This window comes from Bos grunniens, chromosome 16 (genome assembly GCF_055505025.1).
Source record: "Bos grunniens cultivar Pamir isolate PY7600 chromosome 16, Bosgru_T2T1.0, whole genome shotgun sequence".
NCBI classification, from domain to species: domain Eukaryota; kingdom Metazoa; phylum Chordata; class Mammalia; order Artiodactyla; family Bovidae; genus Bos; species Bos grunniens.
This window is the reverse complement of record NC_141180.1, coordinates 5,192,737-5,212,276: the sequence shown is the minus strand read 5'-3', so window position 1 is coordinate 5,212,276 and position 19,540 is coordinate 5,192,737. Positions and strand designations below refer to the sequence as shown.

General features: G+C 39.9%; 1 protein-coding gene across 1 annotated transcript in view; it reads right to left on the bottom strand.

Moving 5' to 3' along the window:
* Positions 1-9,445: 9,445 nt before the first annotated feature.
* LOC147356075 (membrane cofactor protein-like) overlaps positions 9,446-19,540 on the bottom strand; it is a 60,912-nt gene continuing 50,817 nt past the window's right edge. The window contains exon 11 of the mRNA XM_086342207.1: positions 9,446-9,608. Coding sequence (XP_086198333.1) covers positions 9,536-9,608 — 73 coding nt within the window. The 3' untranslated portion in view covers positions 9,446-9,535. The remainder of the gene's footprint in view (positions 9,609-19,540) is intronic.

Genomic DNA, 19,540 nt, shown 5'->3' with positions numbered 1-19,540 from the left:
ACTTAGCAGCAGCAGCAGACTAGTGTGTCTACATTTTGGGGCAGTTTGAGAGTTTTCCTTGAACACAAGGAACGTATGCTTTGTGTCTATTCTAATGTGAGTCTGTCCTACCCACCTTCCCATCACAATCACCCAAGGGGCCGTCAGAGTAGCGGTTTTCAGGTCCCACCCCTACAGTTCTGATTTGTGAGTTGCCCAGGTTATGCTGCTGTGCGGTCAGCGGCGAGAGCCCCTCTGTCTTAGCTTTTCTGTGGCTGCTTTCACAAAGTACAGCAAACCTGGTGTTTGTCGTAGTGGCTTCGGGCGGCTATAACAAACACTCCAGACAAGGCAGCCTGGAAACAACAGATTTGTTTCTCTCAGTTTGGAATCTGGGAAGACCAAGATCAAGGCCCTGGCGGAGGTGGTGTCTGGGGAGAACCAGCTTTCTGGTTTGCAGACAGTGCCCTCTAGCGGTAACTTCCTGGGGCAGCAGGGTGAGCAAATTTTACTGGGTCTTTTTCCATAAGGACACTAACCCCAGTCATCAGGCCTCCACCCTCGTGACCTAATCACTTCTCAGTGGCCCCCACTGGCTAATGCTGTCACCTCTGGAGTAGTATTTTAACAGAAATTTCGATGTGATGCAAACACTCACACAATTACTGTTTAAAACAACGCATCTGTGTTCTTTGAGTTCTGGAGGTCAGAGTCTGAGATCAGGTTACAGGCAGGGCCACATTCCCCGCAAGATGTACTGGAAGGGAATCCGTTTCCACGCCTTCTTCAGCTTCCAGAGCGGCATGCTGTGGCTTGCGGCCCCTCCTGCGTCCTCCAAGCCAGCACCCTGGCACGCGGCCTCAGCGGTCTCACCACCTTTCTGCTGTTCTCAGGTCTCCCTCTGCATGCTTCTCGTGAGGATTAAATGTGGTTACATTTAGGGCCCCACCTGGGGGTGGGGGGATAATCTTCTCATCCAAGATCTTTTCTTCAAAGACCTTTTTTTTTAATTAAAAGAAAACATTCCCAGTTTGCAGGCATTAGGACTCAGATACCTCTGGAGGCTGTTAGACATCCTCCACAAACAGTGTATGGAACACAAAGAAATACAGAACCCCAGCAATCTCAAAAACGATGAATGATTTCTGTTTTTTGTCAAGGCAAACCATTCAATATCACGGTAATCCAAGTCCCTGACCTGTAATGCTGAAGAAGCTGAAGTTGAGCAGTTTTATGAAGACCTATAAGACCTTCTAGAGTTAAAACCCCCCAAAAGATGTCCTTTTAATTATAGGGGACAGGAATTCAAAAGTAGGAAGTCAAGAAACACCTGGAGTAACACACAAATTTGGCCATGGAGTACAGAATGAAGCAGGGCAAAGGCTAATAGAGTTCTGCCAAGAGAATGCACTGGTCATAGCAAACACCCTCTTCCAACAACACAAGAGAAGACTCTACACATGGACATCACCAGATGGTCAACACTGAAATCAGAATGATTATATTATTTGCAGCCAAAGATGGAGAAGCTCTGTACAGTCAGCAAAAACAAGACTGGAGCTCACTGTGGCTCAGATCATGAACTCCTTATTGCCAACTTCTGCTGCTAAGAAGCTTCAGTCATGTCCAACTCTGTGCAACCCCATAGATGGCAGCCCACCAGGCTCCCCCGTCCCTGGGATTCTCCAGGCAAGAACACTGGAGTGGGTTGCCATTTCCTTCTCCAATGCATGAAAGTGAAAAGTGAAAGTGAAGTCGCTCAATTGTGTCTGACTCTAAGCGACCCCATGGACTGCAGCCTACCAGGCTCCTCTCTCCATGGGGTTTTCCAGGCAAGAGTACTGGAATGGGGTGCCATTGCCTTCTCCACCTTATTGTCAAATTCAGACTTAAATTGAAGAAAGTAGGGAAAACCACTAGACCACTCAGGTATGACCTAAATCAAATCGCTAATGATTATACAGTGGAAGTGAGAAATAGATTTAAGGGACTAGATCTGATAGAGTGCTTGATGAACTATAGACTGAGGTTTGTGACATGTACAGGAGACAGGGAGCAAGACCATCCCAAGAAAAAGAAATGCAAAACAGAAAAATGGCTGTCTGAGGAGGCCTTACAAATAGCTGTGAAAAGAGAAGCAAAAAGCAAAGGAGAAAAAGAAAGATATACCCATTTGAATGCAGAGTTCCAAAGACTAGCAAGGAGAGATAAGAAAGCCTTCCTCATGATCAGTGCAAAGAAATAGAGGAAAACAGTAGAATGGAAAAGACCAGAGATCTCTTCAAGAAAATTAGAGATACCAAGGGAACATTTCATGCAAAGATGGGCTCAATAAAGGACAGAAATGGTATGGACCTAACAGAAGCAGAAGATATTCAGAAGAGGTGGCAAGAATACACAGAAGAACTGTACAAAAAAGAGCTTCACGACCCAGATAATCACGATGGTGTGATCACTCACGTAGAGCCAGACATCCTGGAATGCAAAGTCAAGTGGGCCTTAGAAAGCATCACTACGAACAAAGCTAGTGGGGGTGATGGAATTCCAGTTGAGCTATTTCAAATCCTGAAGGATGATGCTGTGAAAGTGCTGCACTCAATAGGCCAACAAATTTGGAAAACTCAGCAGTGGCCACAGGACTGGAAAAGGTCAGTTTTCATTCTAATCCCAAAGAAAGGCAATGCCAAAGAATGCTCAAATACCACACAATTGCACTCATTTCACATGCTAGTAAAGTAATGCTCAAAATTCTCCAAGCCAGGCTTCAGTAATACATGAACCGGGAACTTCCTGATGTTCAAGCTGGTTTTAGAAAAGGCAGAGGAACCAGAGATCAAATTGCCAACATCCGCTGGATCATGGAAAAAGCAAGAGAGTTCCAGAAAAACATCTATTTCTTGTTTATTGACTATGCCAAAGCCTTGGACTGTGTGGATCACAATAAACTGTGGAAAACTCTTCAAGAGATGGGAATACCAGACCACCTGACCTTTCTCCTGAGAAATCTGTATGCAGGTCAGGAAGCAAGTTAGAACTAGACATGGAACAACAGACTGGTTCCAAATAGGAAAAGGAGTTCATCAAGGCTGTATATTGTCACCCTGCTTATGTAACTTCTATGCAGAGTACATCATGAGAAATGCTGGGCTGGAAGAAGCACAAGCTGGAATCAAGATTGCCGGGAGAAATATCAATGACCTCAGATATGCAGATGACACCACCCTTATGGCAGAAAGTGAAGAGGAACTCAAAAGCCTCTTGATGAAAGTGAAAGTGGAGAGTGAAAAAGTTGGCTGAAAGCTCAACATTCAGAAAACTAAGATCATGGCATCTGGTCCCATCACTTCATGGCAAATAGATGGCGAATCAGTAGAAATAGTGTCAGACTTTATTTTTGGGGGCTCCAAAATCACTGCAGATGGTGACTGCAGCCATGAAATTAAAAGACGCTTACTCCTTGGAAGGAAAGTTATGACCAACCTAGACAGCATATTAAAAAGCAGAGACATTACTTTGCCAACCAAAGGTCCGTCTAGTCAAAGCTATGGTTTTTCCAGTAGTCATGTATGGATGTGAGAGCTGGACAATAAAAAAGGCTGAGTGCCTAAGTTTGATGCCCAGCTAATATGAGTTTACTACCCCAAACAAGTTTGTTTTCTGGGAGGGTTGCGGGTGGCTAGCAAGTCAGGAATCAGGGAGGTTCCTTTCTCAGTGTGATTCATACTTAAGGCAATTTGGTCACTTTCTTTAGATTTTTAAGCCAGAGGGAAGGAAAAACAGTTGATTGACCACACAGATGTTAGTCTCTTTTCAAAAGTTAATTTCCAAAAAAAAAATAGTTAATTTCCTAGAAGGCAAGCAGAAAATAGATAATTAATTAAAACAAAATAAAAAATGGCTTCTGGGAATCCGCAATGTCGGAAACCTGACCAATGTAAGGAAGGGACTGTCAAATACCTTAATAGTCCACATGAGGGCAGCAGCGCTAAGACTATAAAGCCGGACCATTCCAGGGTAAGCGTTTCTGAATGGATGAGCCTGGGAAGTGATGAAAGCAATGCAGGTTAGGGGAAAAAATGTGTGTGCTCACTCAGTTTTGTAATATTTCTGGAAGTCAATAGACGATGTTAAATTCTGCTCTTGAGTACAAATATATACACTTTTATTATACAAAATTATTCATTCTTGGTTACAATATTGCCAAGAATTAAAGTTTTAGAATGCCAGATTTGCCTATTTTCCTTAGGCCTAGAATGTTCTTCAACAATTTAAAAATTCCTGCCTACACCAGCTGTCTTCAGAATTCTTGTACAGGACTTTTATTACTCACTTTAAAAGAGCTTCCTGTGTATTTAATACCAACTTAAAAAATAAACTATAGTCTCAAGTTAAAGAAAAATTTTGATAAAACACATTTTAAAATTATAGCCAAACTAATGTTCATCCAGTGTGGATATTAGAAATATTGCTTCTGTTTTATTTTGTTTTGCTTTTTAAACCACAGATAGTCTCCTTTGGTTAGGCAGGAAACAAGATTTTATTCACGTTTCAGATTTTTTTAAAAAAATTTCTTTAATAAGCTGAATTGCAAAACCATGGTTATATTTTGTAATTATAATCATTTTTACCATATGTCTTTATAAGTTCATATGCAGAAGTGGACTCTGGGATTTGAAAACCAATAATGAGGACATTCTCACATGTTATAATCACTTGGGAAGCTTGTAATGATGCCTAGGTCACACTCCAGGTCAAGAACATGTCAAATCTCAGAGGGGTGGGATCTCAGAGGGGTGGGATCTCAGAGGGGTGGGATCCAGGCATTAGTAAAACTTCCCAGGATATTCCAGGGCACAGCTGTGGTTCAGAAAGACCGAGGATGGATCTCAAGGTATAGCAATGAGATTCAAATCTGCCAAGAAAGCATTTTTTTTTTGCATAATTTGAAACAAATTCCATTATTAGTTCCATACAGAAACATGTTATGCTTTCGTGGTTGGACCTTGGGATTTTACTCAGCTATAGGCATGCAATAATGTGAAGTGGAAGATAGGTCTTCTACCAAACATGTGTACTTAGATACTAAAATGTGGTTCTCTCAAGGCCGGGTGATCATAGAGACTATGAGAGCTGGGTAGAATCCCGGAGCGCACTTCGTGAGCTGGGCCTTGAAGGATGCTCAGGATCAGACAGGAGAGGGGGCGCTTCGGACAACAGTGAGCTAGGATTACCGCGGAGAGCGGGGAGCAGATGGTCTAGCTGGACTGGGAGCAGGTTATCTGAAGTGCAGCAGAAAGAGGCGGCTTGGAAGCGAAAAGCTGGGATTTAGTGGTTCAAAGTCTTCGAGTATCACGAAAGAAAGTTGAACTTCGTGCTGTAGGTAATGTGGCGGGACTGAACGCCTCTGAGCAGGCGAGACACAGGACCGACGCGGAGAGAAGGCTGAACATACTGCCGACTCTGAGACGGGAGGGACGGGAGTGGTGACGGGGCAGGGGGGGCGGGGGGCATGTTCAGAGAAGGTGGGCCCCGTTAGAAGCATTCTCTCATTTGAGTTAAAACGCATTAGAAATCAATGCACCATTCCAAACGTAACTTCTCCAAAAGGACATTTTATTTTTTAAATAGACTTGAAGATCCAATTCTAAAAAAAAAAAAAAAAAAAAGAACACTACACAGACATTAGACCACGGGGGATACATTCTTGCAGTTTTAAGACACCTTTGAACTCAAATACATGTTTCCTCTCTCATTTAAACAAACTTTCCTAGAGAAAAAGTGTCACTATATATTTAGGTAATTGACAAATCATTTGACACATAGAACATAATTTATATTAATATACATATATCAATCTCACATATAAAACAAACAACTATAAAAGTCAATTTATTTTGATTAGCATAAAACTTTTGTTTGAAAAACTCCCCAGTCAGGGTTAAAAAGATAAATCATACAGTCACCCCTTGCTTCTAAGCAAGTGCTCCGTTCTTGAAAAAGATGTGAAAATGGTTACAAGTGCAACTTCAACTCTGTATTTATTTCAGAAATCCTGTTCATTTCTGCTCAAACTTATCTACCTAAAGTTCCTCACCAGAGATTACAAAGGGAAGGACCTCAAATATGTCCTTAAGGAGTAAAACAATATTTACTCTGGTCCACTCTTAATTTCTCATTTATATCCTTCTCAAGGCAACATTTCTTTGGCCCAGTTTATGCTACTACCTATAAAAGTCTGAGACAACACCTATAAAAACATAATCTGAGTTAGAGCAGAGTCCCTCCTCTGTGGCTGCTGGCATGAGGACAGAGGAGAGGGCTGAGGTCTGTCCCACCCGAGTGTTCAGACCCCCCTGAGCTGTTTCCTCTTTCCATTCCACTGCATGCATGCACACTCAGGCACGTCTGACTCTTTTGCAATGCCATGGACTGTAGCCCGCCAGGCTCCCCTGTCCCTGGGATTCTCCAGGCAGGAATACTGTAGTGGGTTGCCATTTCTTTCTCCACATTCTGTTGTATGACCTACAGCAAATCCGCAAAGCCTGCTTTTCTTTTTTTTTTTTTTTTTTCTTTTTTTTTGAATCCAGGTAAGCCTGCTTTTCTGAAATACGGGGCTTCATTTTCACTCCGCCCTTTATAGATGAGGTGAGGAGCCCACAAAGACTCTCATGCAACTTGAGGTTATCTGATGTGGCCTTACAGACTGCTGACATTCAGGTAACATGTTTAAAGTAAGACATCTCCTTTATTAAAGTAGGGAGAGAATACCATCTACAGCCAGAATTTAGACTGGATTCCAATTCTCTTAAAGAGTGGAATTCTTTGTTAAGAAAACATCAAGCCTGCTGTGTTCACTTTGGCCTGAGCTGGCATTCCTGCTACGAGTAGGAGCCCTCTGTTTACAGAAGCCTGAAACTGATGCTGAATTCTTTTTGATTTCTTAGACTGGTTTACTGTTATTAAAAGGGTGAAGAACAAATGCCAGACATAAATTTTATTGCTTTTCTAAATCATTAGGAAGTTACAACTAATTTTTAAACACAGAATTTTACCCTACTACTCTAAGCATATTTTCTAGCAATATGCTTAGTTAAGGAAGTCAGACTTGTTCAAATTCCAAATCTGCAGTGTTGTCCTTTTTACTGTCTAAGGGCTGATGTGGTGTACATATATTTCTAAAGGCTTTTTATGATAAACATATAAAATACATTGTGTGGGTGTTAAATAATTACTCAATAGTCAGCATTCATCTTTGAACAAAAATCCTTTCAAAATCATTTTCTTTAAGAAACAAAATGCAGTTTCATTTTGAATTATATTTCTCTGAGTTTGGAGATTTTATTTCTTAAAAATTTCTTCACCTAATACTACCAGGGATGCTGTGTTGACTTGCCCTTATAAATTCAACTGTTATTTGAGGGAAAACACACACAACATTCAGTTCCAAATCCTACATGTTTCAGTTCAGTTCAGTCGCTCAGTCGTGTCCGACTCTTTGCAACCCCATGAATCGCAGCACGCCAGGCCTCCCTGTCCATCACCAACTCCTGGAGTTCACTCAAACTACATGTTTCAGAAAAGTGTAAAGGATGGTGAGTATGTTCAAGCCACAGTAAAATACTAGCACTGTGACTTAACAGATGCATTCGTGAGACTAAAAAGAAACTGGAGAATAAACTTTGTGGATTATTCTTCTCCTTCTGTTTTCACTGAGACATAACTGACATACAGGCATAACTTGGAGACATTGTGGGCTTGGTTCTAGACTACTGTGTTAAAGTGGGCATCTCAATAAAGCGAGTAGTGTAAATTGTTCTATTTCCCAGTTTTATGTTTAAACTGTCCTTCAGTCTATTATGTGTGCAGTTTTTTGTGTCTAACAAAAAAGTACAAGTCTTAACTAAAAATAAGTTATCGCTAAGATTGCGAATCACCACCTGAGCCTTCAGTGAGTCATAGCAGTAACCGGAATGCTAACTGAACACAGATCACCATCACAAACAGAAAAATAATTTTAAAAATTTGAATTATTGCAAGAATTACCAAAATGTGAAACAGATATATGAAATGAGCAAATGCTATTGGGAAAATGGCACCAATAAACTTGTTCATAAAGGGCTGCCATAAACCTTCAATTTGTAAAAACAAACAAACAAAAAAATGCAGTATCTGCAAAGTGCAACAAAACAGGATAATGAGGTATGGCTATATAACACTGTACAAGTTCATGGTGTATAGCATGATTTGATAATGTATACATTATGAAATAGTTATGACAATACATTTCTTAACACCCAATCATTCTTATGGTTAGAAATGTTAAGATCTACTCTCTTAGCAATTTGCCAGGGCCATCATTCCTTGGATCTGAGGCTGATTGGTTCCGGATCCCCCATTCCTTCCCCAGCAAATAAAAATCTGAATGCGCCAGTCCTTTAACATGGCACAGCACCGGCAGCTCTCTCTATCTGGGAATGAGCAACTGTCAGGATGTCAACTGTTGTACAATGTAGCATCACTGATTACAGTCACTATGCTGAACTGTGGTGTTGGAGAAGACTCTTGAGAGTCCCTTGGACTGCAAGGAGATCCAACCAGTCCATCCTAAAGGACATCAGTCCTGGGTGTTCTTTGGAAGGACTGATGATGAAGCTGAAACTCCAGTACTTTAGCCACCTGACACAAAGAGCTGACTCATTTGAAAAGACCCTGATGCTGGGAAAGATTGAGGGCAGGAGGAGAAGGGGACGACAAAGGATGAGATGGTTGGATGGCATCACTGACTCAATGGACACGGGTTTGGGTGAACTCCAGGAGTTGGTGATGGACAGGGAGGCCTGGCGTGCTGCAGTTCACGGGGTCACAAAGAGTCGGACACGACTGAGCGACTGAACTGAACTGAACAGATGCTGTACATTGTGTCTCAGTATTGTTTATCTTATAACTGGGATTTTGTACCTTTTGACACCCTTCACCTAGTTCCTCCATCATCCTTAGCCCCTGCCTCTGAAAACCAGAAATCTGGTTTCTTTTCCTGTGAGTGTAGATTTTTGGATTCCATGTATCAGTGAGGTCATTCAGTATTTGTCTCTTTCTGTATGACTGATTCACTTAGTGTAATGCCCTAGAGTTCTACAAACGCTGTTGCAAATGACAGGATTTCCTTATTTTTTATGTTGAATGGTATTCCACTGTATGTGTATATATGTGTATGTACATACACGTACATGTATGTGTGTGTATATATAAAATCTATATATCTCACGTTTTATTTACCCATTTATCTGGCAGTGAACACTGATATTTCTTTCATGTCACGGTTATTATAAATAATTCTGCAACACACAGGGAGGTGTAGTTATCTTTTCCATATGGTGATTTTGCTTCCTTTGGGCATATACCTGCGGTGGAATTATGGAATCATATGGTGGTGCTATTTTTAACTTTTTGAGGAACCTGTATACTGTTTTCCATAGTTGATGTATGAGTTTACTGTAGATCTTAACATATTAGTATAATCAAAATATAAATTGATGCACGGGTTTGTGGAAAATAATTAGCGCTTCTGCACCACTGGACTGGTAGGTTTTTTCTGCTGAGTGGTGGGTCCAGCACCAACTCCCTTTTTCCTACAAGGGAAGACAAAAAGACAGCATCAGAGGTAAACATAGTTAAGTACAGAAATTAAACTCTAGCAGCCCATTTGGAAACAATGAAAAAAAATGCATTTTCAACACAAAAAGTCACTGAACTGGGAAATGATTTCTTTCTTAAAAATGATTTGGTTTCTTTAAAATGGTTCTTTTAAAGAAATTTCAAATGTTCAATTAGTCTCACTCCAGAAATCCCCTTTCTATATCTGCATTATACTTTTGATTCCCTCTAAAACAAGAAATAGAGCAGTTGCATATACTCAGTAAATATTTCCCTATTTTAGTTTAGGACCAGTGGGAAAGGCTAGAGAGAAACATGCATTTTCCCTAAAATGCAATTTTAATTCTGGCTCTGAGATGAAACCTTTACAAAGGTAATGATATTGAGCATGTTAAAGTTCAGTAATGCCTCATTTATCCCTCACTGTAAGGAAAGCACATGTTCTGGTTAGAGTCTCCTAAGTAACTAAAACTCACATTACACTGTTTTGGGAAACAGTGGACAGCTTAATAATATTTATTATCCAAGACCATCATTGCCCAAAGAAATACAGTGCGAGTCATATAGGTAATTTTGAATTTTCTAGAAGCTACATTTAAAAAAACAAAAAGAAGCAGGAAAATTAGTTTTAATTATATCTTGCCTAATCCAGTATTCATGGAGTGTACATATTTTGTATTAGGTCTTTGAATCTGATGTGTACTGTGCACTCAAGCTCATTTTACATAGAATGAAACACTTTTGATGTCCTTGGCAGCCACTGGCTCTGGAGCTGGAAAACGCAGTTCCACTCCCTGCTTAGGAAACTGACTACAACAGACAAAGTGAATCGTGAAGCCGCTCAGTCATGTCCAACTCTGTGACCCCATGGACTATACAGTCCATGAATTCTCCAGGCCAGAATACTGGAGTGCGTAGCTGTTCCCTTCTCCAGGGGATGTTCCCAACTCAGGGATCGAACTCAGGTCTCCTGCATTGCAGGAGGCTAATTATTTTACAATATTGTAGTGGTTTTTGCCATATATTGACATGAATCGGCCATAGGTGTACATGTGTTCCCCATCCTGAGACCCCCCTCCCACCTTCCTCCCCATCGCATCCCTCAGGGTCATCCCAGTGCACCAGCCCTGAACACCCTGTCTCATGCATCAAACCTGAACTGACAATCTATTTCACATACAGTAATATACATGTTTCAATGTTATTCTTTCAAATCATCCCACCCTCACCTTCTCCCACAGAGTCCATAAGACTGTTCTATACATCAGTGTCTCTTTTGCTGTCTCACATATAGGGTCATCGTTACCATCTTTCTAAATTCCATATATATGTGTTAGTATACTGTATTGGTGTTTTTCTTTCTGGCTTACTTCACCCTGTATAATAGGCTCCAGTTTCATCCACCTCATTAGCACTGATTCAAATGTATTCTTTTTAATGGCTGAGTAATACTCCATTGTGTATATGTACCACAGCTTTCTTATCCACTCATCTGCTGATGGACATCTAGGTTGCTTCCATGTCCTGACTATTATAAACAGTACTGCGATGAACATTGGGGTACACGTGTCTCTTTCCCTTCTGGTTTCCTCAGTGTGTATGCCCAGCAGTGGGATTGCTGGATCATAAGGCAGTTCTATTTCCAGTTTTTTAAAGAATCTCCACACTGTTCTCCATAGTGGCTGTACTAGTTTGCATTCCCACCAACAGTGAAAGAGGATTCCCTTTTCTCTGCACCCTCTCCAGCATTTATTGTCTGTAGACTTTTTGATAGCAGCCACTTTGACTGGTGTGAGATGGTACCTCACTGTGGTTTTGATTTGCATTTCTCTGATAATGAGTGATGTTGAGCATCTTTTCATGTGTTTGTTAGCCATCTGTATGTCTTCTTTGGAGAAATGTCTGTTTAGTTCTTTGGCCCATTTTTTGATTGGGTCGTTTGTTTTTCTGGAATTGAGCTGCAAGAGCTGCTTGTATATTTTTGAGATTAATTATTTGTCAATTGCTTCATTTGCTATTATTTTCTCTCATTCTGAAGGCTGCCTTTTCACCTTGCTTATAGTTTCCTTCACTGTGCAAAAACTTTTAAGTTTAATTAGGTCCCATTTGTTTATTTTTGCTTTTATTTCCATTACTCTGGGAGGTGGGTCACAGAGGATCCTGCTGTGATTTCCGTCAGAGAGTGTTTTGCCTATGTATTCCTCTAGGAGTTTTATACTTTCTGGTCTTACATTTAGATCTTTAATCCAATTTGGGTTTCTTTTTGTGTATGGTGTTAGAAAGTGTTCTAGTTTCATTCTTGAGCTATTTCAAATCCTGGAAGATGATGCTGTGAAAATGCTGCACTCAATATGCCAGCAAATTTGGAAAACTCAGCAGTGGCCACAGGACTGGAAAAGGTCAATTTTCATTCCAATCCCAAGGAAAGGCAATGCCAAAGAATGCTCAAACTACCGCACAACTGCTCTAATTTCACACACTAGTAATGTAATGCTGAAAATTCTCCAAGCCAGGCTTCAGCAATACATGAACCGTGAATTTCCAGATGTTCAAGCTGGTTTTAGAAAAGGCAGAGGAACCAGAGATCAAATTGCCAACATCTGCTGGATCATCAAAAAAGCAAGAGAGTTCCAGAAAAACATCTATTTCTGCTTTATTGACTATGCCAAAGCCTTTGACTGTGTGGATCACAATAAACTGTGGGAAATTCTTATAGAGATGGGCATACCAGACCACCTGACCTGCCTCTTGAGAAACCTGTATGCAGGTCAGGAAGCAACAGTTAGAACTGGACATGGAACAACAGACTGGTTCCAAATAGGAAAAGGAGTTCGTCAAGGCTGTATATTGTCACCCTGCTTATTTAACTTACATCCAGAGTACATCATGAGAAACACTGGGCTGGAAGAAGCACAAGCTGGAATTAAGATTGCCGGGAGAAATATCAATAACCTCAGATATGCAGATGATAGCACCCTTATGGCAGAAAGTGAAGAGGAACTAAAAAGCCTCTTGATGAAAGTGAAAGAGGAGAGTGAAAAAGTTGGCTTAAAGCTCAACATTCATAAAACTAAGATCATGGCATCTGGTCCCGTCACTTCATGGCAAAGAGAGGGGGAAACAGTGGAAACAGTGTCAGACTTTATTTTTTTGGGCTCCAAAATCACTGCAGATGGTGACTGCAGCCATGAAATTAAAAGACGCTTACTCCTTGGAAGGAAAGTTATGACCAACCTAGATAGCATATTCAAAAGCAGAGACATTATGTTGCCAACAAAGGTCCGTCTAGTCAAGGCTATGGTTCTTCCAGTGGTCGTGTATGGATGTGAGAGTTGGACTACAAAGAAAGCTGAGCACCGAAGAATTGATGCTTTTGAACTGCGGTGTTGGAGAAGACTCTTGAGAGTCCCTTGGACTGCAAGGAGATCCAACCAGTCCATTTTAAAGGAGATCAGTCCTGGGTGTTCATCGGAAGGACTGATGCTAAAGCTGACACTCCAATACTTTGGCCACCTGATGCAAAGAGTTGACTCATTGGAAAAGACTCTGATGCTGGGAAGGATTGGGGGCAGGAGGAGAAGGGGACGGCAGAGGATTAGATGGCTGGATGGCATCACCGACTCGATGGACATGAGTTTAGGTGAACTCTGGGAGTTGGCAATGGACAGGGAGGCCTGGTGTGCTGCAAGTCATGGGGTCGCAAAGAGTTGGTCACAACTGAGCGACTGAACTGAACTGAACTGAACTGACCAGTTTTCCCAGCACCACTTGTTAAAGAGATTGTCCATTGTATGTTCTTGCCTCCTTTGTCAAAGATAAGGTGTCAGTAGGTGCGTGGATTTATCTCTAGGCTTTCTATTTTGTTGCATTGATCTATATTTCTGTCTTTGTGCCAGTACCATACTGTCTTGATGGGTGTAGCTTTATAGTATAGTCTGAAGTCAGACAGGTTGATTCCTCCGGTTCCATTCTTCTTTCTCAAGATGGCTTTGGCTATTCAAGATTTTTTGTATTTCCATACAAATTGTGAAATTATTTGTTCTAGTTCTCTGAAGAATACTATTGGTAGCTTGATAGGGATTGCATTGAATCTATAAATTGCTTTGGGTAGTATACTCATTTTCACTATATTGATTATTCCAATCCATGAACATTGTATATTTCTCCATCTATTTGTGTCACCTTTGATTTCTTTCATCAGTGTTCTATAGTTTTCTATATATAGGTCTTTTGTTTCTTTAGGTAGATTTATTCCTAAGTATTTTATTCTTTTCATTGCAATGGTGAATGGAATTGTTTCCTTAATTTCTCTTTCTGTTTTATCCCTGTTAGTGATAGGAATGCAAGGGATTTCTGTGTGTTGATTTTATATCCTGCAACTTTACTATATTCATTGATTAGCTCTAGTAATTTTCTGGTGGTGTCTTTAGGGTTTTCTATGTAGAGGATCATGTCATCTGCAAACAGTGAGAGTTTTACTTCTTCTTTTCCAATCTGGATTCCTTTTATTTCTTTTTCTGCTCTGATTGCTGTGGCTAAAATTTCCAAAACTATGTTGAATAGTAGTGGTGAGACTGGGCACCCTTGTCTTGCTCCTGACTTTAGGGAAAATGCTTTCAGTTTTTCACCATTGAGGATAATGTTTGCTGTGGGTTTATCATATATGGCTTTTATTATGTTGAGGTATGTTCCTTTTATGCCTGCTTTCTGGAGGGTTTTTATCATAAATGAATGTTGAATTTTGTCAAAGGCTTTCTCTGCATCTATTGAGATAATGTGGTGTATCACATTGATTGATTTGTGAATATTGAAGAATCCTTGCATCCCTGGGATAAAGCCCACTTGGTCATGGTGTATGATCTTTTTAATATGTTGTTGGATTATGTTTGCTAGAATTTTGTTAAGGATTTTTGCATCTATGTTCATCAGTGATATTGGCCTGTAGTTTTCTTTTTTTGTGGCATCTTTGTCTGGTTTGGGTATTAGGGTGATGGTGGCCTCAGAATGAGTTGGGAAGTTTACCTTCCTCTGCAATTTTCTGAAAGAGTTTGAGTAGGATAGGTGTTAGCTCTTCTCTAAATTTTTGGTAGAATTCACCTGTGAAGCCATCTGGTCCTGGGCTTTTGTTTGTTGGAAGATTTCTGATTACAGTTTCAATTTCCATACTTGTGATGGGTCTGTTAAGATTTTCTATTTCTTCCTGGTTCAGTTTTGGAAAGTTATACTTTTCTAAGAATTTGTCCATTTCTTCAAAGTCGTCTATTTTATTGGCATATAGTTGCTGATAGTAGTATCTTATGAGCCTTTGTATTTCTGTCTTGTCTGTTGTGATTCTCCATTTTCATTTCTAATTTTGTTTATTTGGTTCTCCCTGTTTTTCTTGATGAGTCTGGCTATTATCTTCTCAAAGAACCAGCTTTTAGCTTTGTTGATTTTTGGTATAGTCTCCTTTGTTTCTCTTTCATTTATTTCTGCCCTAATTTTTATGATTTCTTTCCTTTTACTAACCTTACGGTTCTTCTTTCCTTTTTCTAGTTGCTTTAGGTGTAGAGTTAGATTATTTATTTAATTTTTCTCTTGTTTCTTGAGGTAAGCTTGTATTGCTATAGAACCTTCCCCTTAGCACTGCTTTTACTGAATCCCATAGATTTGGGGTCGTTGTTTTCATTTTCATTTGTTTCTGTGAATATTTTGATTTCTTTTTTGATTTCTTCTGTGGTTTGTTGGTTATTCAGAAGCATGTTGTTTAGCTTCCATATGTTTGTGTTTTTAATATTTTTTTCCTGTAGTTGACATGTAATCTTACTGCGTTGTGATCAGAAAAGATGCTTGAAATGATTTCATTTTTAAAAAATTTACCAAGGCTAGATTTATGGCCCAGGATGTGATCTATCCTGGAGAAGGTTCCATGTGCACTTGAGAAAAAGGTGAAATTCATTGTTTTGGTGTGAAATGTCCTATAGATATCAATTAGGTCTAACTGGTCCATTGTATCATTTTAAGTTTGTGTTTCCTTGCTAATTTTCTGTTTAGTTGATCTATCCATAGGTGTGAGTGGGGTATAGAAGTCTCCCACTATTATTGTGTTACTGTTAATTTCCCCTTTCACATTTGTTAGCATTTGCCTTACATATTGTGGTGCTCCTATGTTGGGTGCATATATATATATATATATATATATATATATATATATATATTTATAATTGTTATATCTTCTGCTTGGATTGATCCTTTGATCATTATGTAGTGTCCTTCTCTCTTTTCACAGCCTTTATTTCAAAGTCTATTTTATCTGATATGAATATTGCTACTCCTGCTTTCTTTTGGTCTCCATTTGCATGAAATATCTTTTTCAAGCCCTTCACTTTCAGTCTGTATGTGTCCCTTGTTTTGAGGTGGGTCTCTTGTAGACAACGTATATAGGGGTCTTGTTTTTGTATCCATTCAGCCAGTCTTTGTCTTTTGCTTGGGGCATTCAACCCATTTACATTTAAGGTAATTATTGATAAGTATGATGCCATTGCCATTTGCTTTGTTGTTTTGGGTTTGAGTTTATAAACCTTTTCTGTGTTTCCTGTCTAGAGAAGATCCTTCAGCATTTGTTGAAGAGCTGGTTTGGTGGTGCTGAATTCTCCCAGCTTTTGCTTGTGTGTAAAGCTTTTGATTTCTCCTTCATATTTGAATGAGATCCTTGTTGGGTACAGTAAAATCTGGATTGTGGGTTTTTCTCTTTCATCACTTTAAGTATGTCCTGCCATTCCCTTCTGGCCTGAAGAGTGTCTACTGAAAGATCAGTTGTCATCCTTATTGGAATCCCCTTGTGTGTTATTTGTTGTTTTTCCCTTGCTGCTTTTAATATTTGCTCTTTTTTGTTTGATCTTTGTTAATTTGATTAATATGTGTCTTGGGGTGTTTCACCTTGGGTTTATCCTGTTTGGGACTCCATGGGTTTCTTGGACTTGGATGGCTATTTCCTTCCCCATTTTAGGGAAGTTTTCAACTATTATCTCAAGTATTTTTGTCTTCTTCTTCTGAGACTCCTATGATTTGAATGTTGGGGCATTTAACATTGTCCCAGAGGTCTCTGAGATTGTCCTTGTTTCTTTTAATTCTTTTTTCCTCTCTGCTTCATTTATTTCCACCATTCTATCTTCCACCTCACTTATCCTATCTTCTGCCTAAAGGCAGATTCTTTACCAACTGAGCCACCAGAGAACCACAAAGGGAACCAAACGTGGACCCGTTGGTTATTTACAGTGTGCCTGCCCCAGCAAACCCTTGGGGTGCCTACTTCGTGTAAGAGTTAACCATGTTAATGCTGGAGACTCTAATGTTTCCCCTGGTGGGAGAGGCATCACTGTGAACCAGCACTGTCCAGCACAGCACCTGTTCCACTGCTATTTCCTCAGGGTTATTGTGGAGAGAGATTCAATAGTTAGGTCTGATCACTATATTTTTCTAATGGAATCCTTTTTTAAAATAGAGTTATAAATAGAATACTAATATGTGAGAAAGATAAATAGCATTAGTATAAACTTAAATATTCATTTGACATAACAATGTAGGTATTTGAAGATGATTAAAATGCAAAAATGAATTACTAATTACAGCTTTGTTATATTACCTTTGGCATTTGTTAACTTCAAGTATTTACAGACACTTGTTTTTTTGGGCTCCAAAATCACTGCAGATGGTGACTGCAGCCATGAAATTAAAAGATTCTTACTCCTTGGAAGGAAGGTTATGACCAACCTAGATAGCATATTCAAAAGCAGAGACATGACTTTGCCAGCAAAGGTCCATCTAGTTAAGGCTATGGTTTTTACTGTGGTCATGTATGGATGTGAGAGTTGGACTGTGAAGAAAGCTGAGCACTGAAGAATTTATGCTTTTGAAGTGTGGTGTTGGAGAAGACTCTTGAGAGTCCCTTGGACTGCAAAGAGATCCAACCAGTCCATTCTGAAGGAGATCAGTCCTGGGATTTCTTTGGAAGGAATGATGCTAAAGCTGAAACTCCAGTACTTTAGCCACCTCATGAGAAGAGTTGACTCATTGGAAAAGACTCTGATGCTGGGAGGGATTGGGGGCAAGAGGAGAAGGGGATGACAGAGGATGAGATGGCTGGATGGCATCACGGACTCTATAGACGTGAGTTTGAGTGAACTCCAGGAGTTGGTGATGGACAGGGAGGCCTGGCGTGCTGCAATTCATGGGGTTGCAAAGAGTCAGCCACTACTGAGCGACTGAACTAACTAACTAACAGAAGCATAAGATATTAAGAAGAGGTGGCAAGAATACACAGAAGAACTGTACTAAAAAGATCTTCACGATGGTGTGATCACTCACCTAGAGCCAGACATCCTGGAATGTGAAGTCAAGGGGGCCTTAGGAAGCATTGCTATGAACAAAGTTAGTGGAAGTGACAGAATTCCAGTTGAGCTATTTCAAATCCTGAAAGATGATGCTGTGAAAATGCTGCACTCAATATGCCAGCAAATATGGAAAACTGAGCAGTAGCCACAGGACTGGAAAAGGTCAGTTTTCATTCTAATCCCAAAGAAAGTCAATGCCAAAGAATGCTCAAACTACCGCACAGTTGCATTCATCTCACACGCTAGTAAAGTAATGCTCAAAATTCTCCAAGCCAGGCTTCAGCAATATGTGAACCATGAACTTCCAGATGTTCAAGCTGGTTTTAGAAAAGGCAGAGGAACCAGAGATCAAATTGCCAACCTTCACTGTATCATCAAAAAAGCAAGAGAGTTCCAGAAAAATATCTATTTCTGCTTATTGACTTTGCATGCCAGTCTTTGACAGTGTGGATCACAATAAACTGTGGAAAATTCTGAAAGAGATGGGAATACCAGATCCAAGGAGATCCAACCAGTCCATCCTAAAGGAGATCAGTCCTGGGTGTTCATTGGAAGGACTGACATTGAAGCTGAAACTCCAATACTTTGGCCACCTGATGTGAAGAGCTGACTCATTGGAAAAGACCCTGATGCTAGGAGGCATTGGGGGCAGGAGGAGAAGGGGATGACAGACGATGAGATGGTTGGATGGCATCACCGACTCAATGGACATGAGTTTGAGTAGACTCCGGGAGTTGGTGATGGACAGGCATGCCTGGCGTGCTGTGGTTCATTGGGTCGCAAAGAGTCAGACATGACTGAGCGACTGAATGGAACTGAACTGAACTGATTGATAAGATTGTATAACTTTTATTCTATATTTTGTTAATGTGGTATAGCACATTGATTATTTTGCAGATGTTGAACCATCCTTGCATCACTGCTACAAATTCTACTTGATCACAGTGTGTGATCCATTTAATGTTTTGTTGAATTCTGTTTGTTAAGGATTTTTTGTGCCTATGTTAATCAGGTTTATTAGCCATGACTTATTCTAAATATTTCATTAAACTGTGAATTATTTCCTTAAAATTTAAGTTTTATGTTTAAAACCTCGATTTTCCTTAAACAATATGAATTTGTGCACTTTTTAAACTCTCAGTCCCCCTAGCAGACTTTTCATTTTTATAGATCAAGACAAAACTAATGAGATGCCTTGTAAATCCTACTCCTTTCAGTAATTTTAACCCCATCAGTTTCACTGCAACTTAGCAAATTAAGAAAACATAAAGGGAAATAAAAAATGCTGCTTTTAGTTCTTCAGTATAACATAAATAACAACTCTAAGTGAATCTGTTTTTAGCTACACAGCTTCTTACAATGATCTAAGTTATACAGACAAATGGAGATCTTCATCATAAAAATTCTAGTGAATACAAATGCCAAAGTCTTCACAGTGAACCATTTAAAAATTCATCTGGGCCACTAGTCCAATCCAGGGAGGAGGGTATACCTAGGGTGGGAAAAACCCCATAACCGTTCATGATTTGCTGTAG